The sequence below is a fragment of the Felis catus genome, chromosome F2 (assembly GCF_018350175.1).
Source record: "Felis catus isolate Fca126 chromosome F2, F.catus_Fca126_mat1.0, whole genome shotgun sequence".
In the NCBI taxonomy this organism is placed as follows: Eukaryota; Metazoa; Chordata; class Mammalia; order Carnivora; family Felidae; genus Felis; species Felis catus.
The window spans coordinates 34292054-34305149 of record NC_058385.1 but is presented as its reverse complement, the minus strand read 5'-3'; the positions used below and the strand labels follow the sequence as shown (position 1 = coordinate 34305149).

The 13096-nt window shown below is 37.0% G+C and overlaps 1 protein-coding gene across 3 annotated transcripts in view; it reads right to left on the bottom strand.

The window, feature by feature from the left end:
* Positions 1 to 13096, bottom strand: part of CPNE3 (copine 3) — a 48176-nt gene that overhangs the window by 26811 nt on the left and 8269 nt on the right. For 2 of the 3 annotated variants that reach the window (XM_003999953.6, XM_019822854.3), the window contains exons 2-5: positions 6928 to 7067; positions 6470 to 6649; positions 4699 to 4773; positions 3332 to 3403 (exon numbers count right to left, since the gene is read on the bottom strand). In XM_003999953.6, coding sequence (XP_004000002.1) covers positions 3332 to 3403; positions 4699 to 4773; positions 6470 to 6649; positions 6928 to 7059 — 459 coding nt within the window. In that variant the 5' untranslated portion in view covers positions 7060 to 7067. The remainder of the gene's footprint in view (positions 1 to 3331; positions 3404 to 4698; positions 4774 to 6469; positions 6650 to 6927; positions 7068 to 13096) is intronic. The other variant, XM_019822855.3, reaches the window with a different exon arrangement.

Below are 13096 nucleotides of genomic sequence, written 5' to 3'. Positions count from 1 at the left end.
CAAAATAAATAAATAAACTCTAAAAAAGAATCAGTGTAATAAGTCTCTCTATGAACCATTTTATAATAACACTTTAGAAAAGTTAACTTTCTAAAAACACATTAATGTACCCTGTCTGGCCTATCTTAGAAATAAACCTATGAGAAGGGCAGAATATCATCATTATCATTCTGAAGGTTAGACAACAAACGTTGTTTAAAAGTTCATGAAGTTGTCAGTAGTAGAATTAAAATAAGAATTATAAGTTCCTGACTCAGACCTCCATAACATGTTAAGTGATGAAAGCAAGGTGGAGGAAGTGTGTATATGTACATTATATATATATATATATATATATATATATATACACACACACACATATATATACACACACATATATACACATATATACACACACATATATATGTATGAAGGTATATATGTATGTATGTTACAGTTATCCAAGGCCTGGGGGTAGGGAATATAAATACAAATACATACATACATACACACATACATATCTATCTATATAGACATATCAATATACACACACATATACATATGTGTATACACAGAGACACATAAATTACATAAACATACACACACACAAAAATCTTAGATTTTTTATAAAATTAAACAATTAAACCATAGAACAAATTTTAAAAAATTACTACCTACCAAGACGAAAAAAGAAAAAAGAGTGGATGGGGAAAGATGCTAAATTTCTTGAATATATCTAATAATATAGATTTGGCTTTGGAACCATATAAATCTTTTACATAATTATAAAAGAAAGTTAAATTTTTAAAAATTGAAAACAATCCCTAAATTTCAAAAGCAAAATTCAATTATGTGTCATTGTGATAGAATAATAACTAAAAGATTTCTTTAAACCAAAAGAATTTGAATATACAACCCACATAGAATATATAACCCTAAAAACAAAAACAACTTCAAAGAGGGGTACCTGGCTGGCTCCGTTAGTAGAGCATGCAGTTCTTGATCTCAGGGTCATGAGTTCAAGCTTCACATTGGGTATAGAGATTATATATATCAATCGATTAATCAATCAATAAAATTTTAAAAAAGAATTTCAAGGGGCGCCTGGGTGGCTCGGTTGGTTAAGTGTCTGACTTCGGATCAGGTCGTGATCTCATGGTTCGTGGGTTCAAGCCCCGCATCAGGTTCTGTGCTAACATCTCAGAGCCTGGAGGCCTGCTCCTCCCCCACTCATGTTCTGTGTGTGTGTGTGTGTGTGTCTCTCTCTCTCTCTCAAAAATAAATAAACATTAAAAAAAATTTTTTTAAAGAATTTCAAAGAAAGCTCAAACTGTTTCCAGTAAAAATATTGTTAAAGATAATGTGGATAATTTTATTCTGAAGCTATTAGATATTATAAAAGGCACAACAGATAAACAGTTATGTTAACATCCTTACGAAATGAGATTTTCAGCGTAAGAGACAGGAGGTGTAAATATAGAATTAAAGAAGTAAAGCCCTGTAATTCTGTATCTGAACTGGAAATACCTGTATAAATTTATGATTTAGTTTTTCTTTTAAAAACAAAAACAAAAACAAAACAGTCTTTCCTCTGTCTACTAAAAAGCCTTAGAAACAATAAGTGGCAATAATCAACAATAAGCACCCCTAGCACCAGACTGGTCTCTAAACAACAATTTCCACTAAAACATAATAAGGCTTCTTTTAATCTGCCAGGCTGGGGAAGAAATTAGATAAAATAATCCTGGAACATCTTGTCATGCCACAAAACAATGAAGCTATCCAAAGATTCCTGGAGATATGCCAGTTGACTTCAGGAACAAATTTAAAGAGATTCCCAAAGGCCAAAGTTAAGATAATTTAAGCATCAATAAAAGTTCACTGATAAAGAGCTCATATAATACTAAAAATAAAAAACAACAAACAAATCCTCATTGTTACATTTAGAGGATGATAGGGAACCAACTTATTCTGAGAAATTGTATATATTGGGGGGGAAAAATCAAACATTTTAATTTGCTTCCTGTACAATAATATCTCAGAATAAATAAATACCCAGTGTGGGTAAGAATACTTCTCTTTATGGAACTATCCTCATTAATAAATGAAGAAGCAATGATAGAGTGAGAATCTCACTATTTAAAGGACTCTTAATAAAATAATATATCTAGGTAGTACAGTTATCATCAATGTTCACTAACATCCCAAAAAGACAGAACTCAACAATGTGAGCCTCCTGATGTAATGCCACCACCTATGAAACTGCCGTAACAAAATACCATCAAAATATCATCAGATCATTCCTCTAGATTCAATCACCAGCTTATATAAATCAGGAAATAAAGGTGGAGAGATAAACATGTTAAATGATACCACAAGTATTTAATCAGCTATATGCAGAATGTTAAAACATCTATAGGACAAAGGAGTCAGTTTCTTTATTGAATAAATTGCATGATGGATGGATGGATGGATGGATGGATGGATGGATGGATGGGATGAAGGGAGAAAATGAGGGGGAATAATGGAAAGAGGGAAGAAGGAAATAAAAGAAAGGGGGAATTTATGGATTAAAACAGACTTAAAACATACCAACCAATTATAATGTTAAAAGAGTCTTTGGAGATACACCAGAATATTTACAGATGAAATGATATGATGTCTGGGAGGAGAGAAGGTAGATAGGGGTGGAGATAAAACAAAATTGGCCCTGAGTTAGAAGTGTTGAAGATGGGTGATGGGGACATGCAGATGTTTTTTAAATGCTATTCTTTGTATGTTTAATTTTCTCCAAAATAAAAATAGTTCCTGGCTACTAGTCTAAGAATTTTACAAAGTGAATTGTAAGGTAAATGCAAATGATAAAAATTTGATTGAATTATATAATTAGGTATAAAAATCACTCAAAGAATTATACTAATTCATGCCATAGACTAAGTTGTTGTGTTATTATGTACTGGTACTCCTCCTTCATTTAAAAAAAAAAAACAAAAACATTGACTTTTGGAGGCAAAGAGGAAAATCCATAATTAACAGAACATAAAATTTTTCCTTCTTTCCCTAAAGTAATCCAATAACACTCTCTCAAATATCTTTTACAATAACATTAATGCTTTTATTAACTCTTCTTTTAAGATAGACAAATCCTTTGATAACATCTAGAGGAAAGAGGTTAAGGAAAATGGATTCTGCTTAAAAATAGACTGAAAAGCAGAATTTGGAAGTAACTAAATACTAAGTGATGTTCAGATGATGGACTTCATAATGCTAATTGCATTATTATTTTTTTCAAAAAGGAATCAATGTGAGGCAAAACATGATATCCTTGTGGAAATGTGCATCAACTACTCACCTTATTGTCCAGTTTTCTTGCCTCCATTTCAAATAAGACCACTCTGTTATCCTTTATTTCTTCAGCTGAAATCTATAAGTGGATTTCATAAGATAAGTGAAAGATAATATGTTTTAGGGGTTCTGATAAACTTAGGAAGTACTGACTGATTGTTATTGTGAGTAAATCATACCTAGAGAACACTTTAAATTGAACTTTGAACTATCAGATCAATAATTTTCATCCAATGTAACTGAAAAACTGTTCTACTTAAAAACAAATTCCAGGCTATCATGACCCCAAGGGCAATAAAGCTAACTACTGTAATGCTCTCTGTCCCACAGAAGTCAACACCCCAAAGACACTTAACATTCTTCTGTCTCAGGAAATTTAAGCCAGAGCAACAGTTGTGTGGTGAAATGTACTTGACAAGGACAATAACCCTCAAACATGGCCTCTCAGGGAGCCAGCCTTCTATTCTTGGATAAAGTTCAAAACTACTGCTCCAGGCAGTGATAACCTGGACAGAAACTCTGGAAGATAATTATCTTATTCTATTATTTAGGGGTACTTATTTAAAGTGTAGCATTATATAATTTGAAATCTAAACAGTATAAACCATATACTCATTTGCCTAGGACCAAGAGTCAGCAATGGAAAAATCTGAGTGGACGGATGGGTTGCAGAGTGCAAGCACAAAAAAGATGGTTAAGAGTTGAGAGGCTCGGGGCGCCTGGGTGGCTCAGTCGGTTAAGCGTCCGACTTCAGCCAGGTCACGATCTCGCGGTCCGTGAGTTCGAGCCCCGCGTCGGGCTCTGGGCTGATGGCTCAGAGCCTGGAGCCTGTTTCCGATTCTGTGTCTCCCTCTCTCTCTGCCCCTCCCCCGTTCATGCTCTGTCTCTCTCTGTCCCAAAAATAAATAAACGTTGGAAAAAAAAAAAAAAAAGAGTTGAGAGGCTCAATGGGCATGGCATGATATAGAACCGTTTGGAATAAAATCCATTATGCAAAGTTTCTGTCCTATTAAGGGAACTATCTTTGCTTGTAGAGGGTCAAACTGGTCCATTCAGATGATTAAGTTGTTTCTCTCTAGCTTGGGAATTTACACTTCCATGGGGGAGAGGCAAGCATCACCAAGGTGCACCTGATTCCATGAGTAACTTAAAAGACTCAAAGAAGGAATTCCCACACTGCATTTTTCTCCTCCTTTTTTGACCCAATACATTTCCCATTTTGTGATCATTATAAGGCAAGTGCCAATGAAGGGCAACATTCACGATCAAATGATAAAAGCACAGCTACAGAGTATATTTGTCTGGTATGTATAGTTTCAGCATGTCCTATCATGCTAAATGTTTCCAGGCAAAAGACACATATCTTATTGTTACCGTAATGGTCCCTTTCCCCGCAGGTTTGCCATTTTTAAGCACCAGTGGTCGAGTTAGCCTCTTACTGGACACAATCTGTTAAAATTGGAAAGTGATACAAAGAGCTATTTCACTTCAACATGTAAATTTTTAAGCTGAATGGTTTGAAAAAAGAGTTGAGTATAAAGTAGACTTAAGTCATTACATATGGAAACATTAAGTCAATTCCTTAAAGACTGAGAGATTATAAAACACATCTATTTATTTAAAACCCACAGGAAAAGATTTCCACGGAGCCAATCCTGACAGATACAATCTTCCCAACCGCTAGTTTCTTTATCAACTACTTCAAAGTTTAACTGCTTCCCTGTAATGGAAAAAGAGGGCCAGATTCTCTTCACATACACTAATCACTGACCTGAAAACCCTGTAGGTAAGAGGTGGGCCTCAGAACTCTCAAAAATGGGATTCAATTTTTCAACTGACACATAACTTTGATATAACCCCCACAAAATATCATTTTGATAAGAAAACCATAAAAGACTCTTAAATACAGGAACAGCCTTAGGGTTGAAGGGGTGACGGGCATTAAGGAGGGCTCTTTTCGGGATGAGCACTGGGTGTGATATGTAAGAGATGAATCACTGGGTTCTACTCCTGAAGCCAAGACTAAACTGTATGTTAACTAACTTGAATATAAATTAAAAAAAAAAAGGAAATTAAAACTGGAAAAAATATATCAATTTGATTAAAACAATAGAGTACTCTCAAACAGAGAGGTACTCTCAAACAGAACATCTCTGAAATTCATCATAATTTTAGCTACAATGTGATTTTTTTTCCAAAAAATAAATACTACTTTAATTTCCTCTTTGATACTATTCATTAAAGTTTTAGAAAACCAACCAGCTTTTGTCCTTGAGAATAGGAAATAGCAAGATCCACAAACAATTCAACACTGAAAAATAAATAAATCTAAGCAATAAATGTCACCCACTGAAAAACAATGGCTGCTCCCTCCTGAGATCTTTCCAGCTGTTTTGCAATGGTCATGATCTCTCCTTAGAAGTCAGACTCTGAGCTAGGAGCTAAATGGTGAGCCTACAGACATACCTGTACCCTGATAAAATCTGTCATATACTGGAAAGATGGATAATTAAGCAACTATAATACAATGTGGTGGATTGTAAAACAGGAGCAGTAGAGTACCAGCTGAGATTAGGGTTGTGCTCCAAACTACTCAAGGTGTTCAGAGGATGCTTACTAGGGGAGGAAGGCTTACACTGATGTACCTAATGTTTAGGAAGAGCAAGCCAGGTAGAGGGATGGTGTTGGGCCATCGGGGATCTAGTGGGACCAGTCACATTAGTTAGAACATCAGAGAAGTTGATGTTACTTTGAAAGCGTTTATGACTTAAACATAAGAAAAAACTGTACTGAAATATGTAAATAGGAAACTTGTAAATAGTACACAAAGCAGCTAGAGCAATGGTATTACTTACTGAAATGCTGAAATGACAAATGAAACATGTCTAAAAAAAAAAAAAAGGAAAAGAAACACCCCAACGAAAAAGAATTAATGGGCTCTGCCAAAAACACACAGTTCCTGCCCTTATGAAAAATAAGATAAATTATATAATGTTCAAACCAAACATATATATATGAACCAGGGCTTTAAAGTGATTACATGTTTTTCAACTCTAAAAATTAAACTAATGAGCACTTATCAAAAATGCCCAATTCTCTGGTTAAAATTTAGACGCAAGATAGTACAACAGCTAATTATACTCACTTGTCCAAGGGTACATTCAAATTCTCCTAAGAAGTCATCATCACTCAGCACGACGGTTTTGTTGTCAATGTCATAAATCCCAAATTTCAATTTCTGAACCACTTCAAAGTAGTAATCAATAATAAATGTCTTGGAAAATGTGGGATTCAAGCAATTCTTAATCCTTTCTGTGCGATCAACCTATACTCCCCCCCAAGACAAAAAGTTTCTTCAGATCAAAATGCACTCACATTTTAGCATCTTGCTGTCCTACAGGTAACTGGATATAGGCATACTGGATAGGTAAAGGAAGTTTCTATACATAGATGAAAAATTCCGCAATCAAGGACAAACTTGCCTAAAAAAACTGCATTAAGAGATTAATTTTAAATTGTTATTATTTTAACAATTCAAATAAGCACTTCACATTATCAAAAGAGCAATTCAGATTGCTTTTCATCTACAGAATTTAACATTACCTCATACCACTGTTGACCACTCGTATTCAAAAATAACACACATAAGGGGTCCGACTTTGACCCTACATCCATATCCAAAAGATTGTCACAGGAAATGCTCAGTTGCACCTTTGTAACGCATTGGGCAGCCATCTCTCGAGCTGTGAGAAAACCAAGGAAATGAGAAAGCCAATGAAATGGTGCCTTTAAGAAGTACATGCACGCTCAATGAAATAGTGGAATTCTTAGGACAAATTGTCAGAATAGGATCACAGAATAAACTTGCTAGAATATGACTGTCAATATATGCTCCTTGCCAATTCAGATGGCTATTAGCTCATCCCAGTGATGTTGCTTTAGTCAGATTCTCTTGCTGGGATGAAACTAATTTACTGTATGACAATAAGATGCAGCTTTTAAGATGGCCAATAAAACATACTAATCTTTTCACTTTATTAAAAGTTTTACCATTCAGAAAAAGTCCAAGCAAGTATAATCTTGATCCTTCAGTTAAACATGGTATTCAGCTGAAACACAAGATAGATTAAACTACAACCTTTATCTTTATTTATTTAACAAGATACTGAGTGAGGTATTTTATTTTCAAAGAATTTCAGGAGCACCCGGCCGGCGCAGTTGGTAGAACGTGCAACTCTTGATCTCAGGGTTGTGGGTTCAAGCCCCATGCTGGGTGTAGAGATTGCTTAAAAATAAAATCTTTTTGGGGGGCGCCTGGGTGGCTCAGTCAGTTCAGCATCTGACTTCAGCTCAGGTCATGATCTTGCGGTCCGTGAGTTCGAGCCCCATGTCAGGCGCTATGCTGACAGCTCGGAGCCTGGAGCCCACTTCAGATTCTGTCTCTCTCTCTCTCTCTCTCTCTGTCCTACCCTGCTCGTGCTCTGTCTCTATCTCAAGGATAAATAAAATAAAATCTTTTTTTAAAAAAAGAATTCTATCTAAAAGTCAAACCTGGAGAATAAAAGACCCCAAGTACCCCCTCCACTCCCTATCCCATCCCCATATATTTTACAGCAGTGGTTCTCAATCTTGGCTGCTTATTGGAATAACCTGGGAAGTTTTCAAAGCGACTGATGCTAGAGTCCCACCGAAAGAGATAAGGGTGCAACCTGGGCATCAGCTTCTTGGATGACTCTAACATGTAGGAAAGGTTGGCAAACCCACTCTTCCACAGACAGCATCCAGCAAACAGGCATGGCCTAAGTTTCCTCAAGACTTGCTGAGGAATACCACAGTTAACCTAGCTTTCACACTCCCCTTCCCACTCCAACCTCCAATCAATATATGAAGATGACTGGGGACAGAGTGGAATATTTGGGAACTGGCCTTGAGAGGTGATGATATGTTGAGGGTAAGCTGCCTTCTTCCCTGAACCCAGGGAAAGAAAGAAACTGTAGGTTTCACCAAGAAAAAGAAACAGGCATTGCATTCCTTGGTTGAAAGTTCACTTAGCCAGCTGTCTAAGAGTACAGTGCAGGTTGATGGTGGTAGGACAGGTTCTGGAGGTAGGATAGTAAGATGTAGTATTTAATGCCCTTGACCTCCACTTTGAGATGAGCTGACATTCTGGGACAACAGGGACAAATCCACTCATCATCCTGTTATACTTAAACAGGATATCTGTGCTGTACAAAATGCTTAATCAGGTCTAAAATGATAAGGATTACTATGAGAAGAGCCCTTTGGCAATGTCAAAAACAACTTATGTCTCATGGAAACTCATTAATTGCTCTAATGGACGCTCTCAAAATTGTAGGGATCCTCAATGTGTGCCAAAAATCAATATCAGCATTTAATATTCCTAAATTAAAGAAGAATGAGAATGAGGTAGGTTTCATACTCTTGGTAGCTAGGAATTCCTTTTAAAAGCGATGCTGTATGTGTGTACCTTCACTTGGAAGAGAATTATTCCTTAATAAGAAACAAAATTCACATATTCCCAATTCACCTACTAAGTATCCTATTTTGTAAAATAAAACTACTATAAAGTCATATTTCTTTTTTTTTTTTTTTTGCCAGGTTACCTGTGTCTAAATTATTAAGTGCCAAAATACACAGTGCTGACAATATGTGCCAAAGATATCAAGATAAAGGAGAAATCACTGAAGCAGACAGAGAATTAACAGTATCAAGAGTGTGGATGAGACTTCATTCTCCAGGCTTTGAAGGACTCCATTAGGTGAAGAGGGAGACAGCATAGAAGTAGAAAAGAACCAAGACATTAGAAGACACAGTGAGGATGCCTCACTGTGTGTCACAGAAGTGAGCATCTACATTGGGGGAAACCAGGCTGGACAGGTAGGAGGGGTGAGTTTAGGGTCACCTGAGAGCCAGCTGAAGGATTTGGGGGGTGGGCAAGAAGGTGCTACTGATAGTTCTCAAACTAGGGATGGCAGGATGAAATGGCTTCTTTTAAAATGTCACTTGTGTCAAATCTCTTCTAATTCTACAGTATCTTAGAATTTAGAACATGATACCCATAAGGTCTTTATATCTAGCAATCCATGGATACAGAATTCACGAAAATTAGCATGTCTCCACACCATCTAATTCAGAAGATTAGCTATTTCCTTTTGGAAATACGCACAATGTTAAAGAGCATTTGCAATGATAGCATGAATACAATCATCATTCCTTTACAGTTTGATTTGTGAAAAAAGAAAAAGTGCTAAAAATATAGTAAGAGGCAAGAAGAAACTGGTAGGAAAAAAGAGATACCACCAAACACAAAAGCACAGAGACAATGGTCCAGTTACTTTGAACTTATCCAAATCCATGAAGTCTCTGGCATATTGACACTGGGGCCTCATCCTCAGTCTCTTCCTTGGATTCTCCATCCTTGACTTTTCTTCATCTCCTATTCCAACCCTTCATCCTCCTCCCCTCCAAGAAACTGTGAGCATCCCTTCAGGCTCTGTCACCTCCTGATGTCATGTCTACCTTTACTTCTTTTCCCTCTCAAGGCTTCAGGCATCCACTTGGCATACAGTACTCCCCAAACCTACATCCTTCAGCCTTGTCCCTATACACAATTACCTTTTCCCTATTCTACATCTACTGTATTCGGCCCTGAAGACCCTTGACTTGTCCCTTCCTCTTCATTCCCCCATAGGACAGGCTCTGGAATCAGACAGCTGAGTTCTCATCTGGATCCCACCAGTGACTTTGTCTGTGATCTCAGACAAGAGCCTTAACCTGCATACAACTTCTCAGTTTCTTCATCTACAAAATGAAAATAATAACTGTCCCTTCCTCATATAGTTGTTGTGGGGACTGAATGAATGAATATATTTAAACAGTGCCTAGTACATAGTAAGTGTTCAAAAGTTGCTTTTATTATTATTATTATTATTATTATTAATTTTAGAACTACCTGCCCCCAGATTCTGATCTCCTCCAGTGTATCCCATGTTTTATATTTTTTTACTATTCTATTCTGAGATGATTTCCCTAATTATTCCAACCTACACCAAGTCCCTCATTTGAATTCCTGCTGCACTAATAGTAACAGATAACTACAGTATAGGAACAAGATCAAATTTGAAGGAATGCATACCTGGGTTGAATCCTGCATCTGGTGATAGCTGCATGACCGCATATAAATTACTCAAATGTTTTGAGCCTAGATTTCCTCATTAGTGAAAATGGAGATACCCCAAGGAAACTTATAAATCTGGAATGTGCCAGCCATCTTGCTCTTCATATCTAACCTAGAATCTAACCTAAATATTACTTATATAATTTTTCCTTTTGCATAAGGTAGTTTAGAGTCTTGTAAATTGTACGTCAGCAGTACCCAGGATAACGCAGTACCCTGTGGACAGACTTAGAATGAACAAGGATTTCTAAAGCTTCTGAAGAACATGTAGTGTAACCAGAAAGCCCTCAAACTTCCAAGGATGGGGACACAGAAAATACAGACCACATCTGTGTGTGAAGTTAGTCTCACAGCAAAGAGACACAACACAACAGAGGAGCATTATTTTTTTCCCTAACAATGATCATACAAGAGCTACAAAACCAACATGCCAGACACACCTGATTATGTAGTAAATTGTTGACAGTTACATAACTTAATTGCTGTTGGGACACAAATTTCCTCTATTAGCAGCATTCCCCCATGAAAATGACTCTGAATGCAGCCTCATTTTTATCTAGAAACTCATTATGACTGAATGACAAATGGAAGAAACTACATAAACAATCAGGTCTGGAACCTTGTTAATAGCAACATTCATGAAGATGCTCTTTTCATTTCCTTTCTATGGCATTATCCAGCACATGATACACAATTTTAAAAAGAGCAATAAGATATTCTTTCATGATGGAAGAAAATAAAGTAAATGTTTTGTACCCTTTGAGGATGGGAAATAGGAGATTTGGCTGGGATAAGTGACCAGGCAGAAGAATGTGTGTGTACAACTAACGAGTCATTTTTGTATTTTAGTACCCAAAAAGTAGGATGATAGAAAAGACAGAAACAGCCCCTAGGAGTGGACAACAGCGTCTCTATTATACAGATTCTTTACCAGAGAATCGTTTGGTTTCTAAAATGCAAATAACCCCCCAAAACACTAAACCTATCAACCATTCTCCTGGTCACCCTAACTTTCCTGAATCAATTATTTATTTTGAAAGAGAGAAAGAGAGTACAAGTGGGGGAGGGACAGAGAGAGGGGAGACAGAGAATCCCAAGCAGGTTCCACGCTGTCAGCATGGAGCCTGACATGGGGCTCAGTCCCATGAACCGTGGGATCATGACCTGAGCTGAAACCAAGAGTCAGATGCTTAGCCGACTTAACCACCCAGGCGCTCCTCACTTCTGACATTTAAAAAAAAAAAATCATTACTGACTATCCAGGGCCTAGTCCAATTAGCTACACCTGGAATTCATGGCTTTGTCTACATCTGCCCCCAGCCTGCCCATCTAAGTTCTACAAGATCCATTTCAAATGACACTTTCTCCATAAAGCTGTTGCTGATACCCACCTAAAGTACATAACTACCCACTAAAGTAGTTATGTACTGACACTTTTTTCTTTCACTATTGTTACTTGTATGCATGGCGCATCACCCTTTTTATCTACTGTGAGCTGAAGACAGACACCCATGTTTTATACTGCTTCCTCTTCATCCTGAAGCAGGATATCTGGCACAGGTTTTTCATGGCAGAAATAGCTGTAGCTTTGGAGTCAGTATGCTTGGTTCAAATTTGCTTCCTCTTGTTAATTTGGGTGTGTCAGCTTTACCAAATTATGTCTGAACCTCAATTCCTTCATCTATAAAGTGGGGATAAAAAATTACCAGACAATTTTGGTTTGTAGGACACTCAGCATTTTGAAATATTCTATGAATGGCAGCAATTATTTTATTGACTACTCAAATATTTTAATTGGCTGTCTAAGCATCAATGGCTTATTATTCAATATTAAGACATAAAACACCTTTCTCATCCTTGTTTATAAAGAACTTCTTAAGGGCTCCTAGGTGATTCAGTCAGTTAAGCATCAGACTCTTGATTTTGGCTCAGGTCATGATCTCACAGTTTGTGGGTTTGAGCCCTGCATCGGTCTCTGTGCTGTCAGCATGCTTGGGATTGTCTCCTCCCTCCCTCTCAAAATAAATAAATATTTTTTAAAATAAAGCTTAAAAAAATAAAGAAGTTCTTAGAAGAATAATAAAAGAATGTCTAGGATTTACACAAAATTAATTTGCCAAGCAATCAGGCTTTATTATAGATAAGTGTTAATTTTCCTAAATCCTCTCAGAAGAGTTTGTTTACCTCAATAACTGCCTAGTTGGTGTATGGGGGAGAGGGGACAGAGCCAGTGGCAGTGATTCATTATTTGTCCTGTAACAATGGGGAGGGAGAAGTCAATGCCCACCCACCAATGTCTTTAGTACACTTCACTCTTTAGCTACCAAATGAGAAGGCTGGCAACATTACAAAGTTCTCAAAGGTTCCTTCTGGTTCTAATACGATGATTCACTAAATGGTATACATATTGCATCCTGGATGACCTACAATGAAAGCAAGCAGGGTAACCTTGGGGCAGCTGGAATGGGGCCCAGCAACATCAGCAGTACACAGCCCATGCAGTGTTTCTCCAATTGTGTGGCTCAGAACAGTTATAAGTGTCCCTCTCAACCCACACCCCCCAAAAGTGGGAGA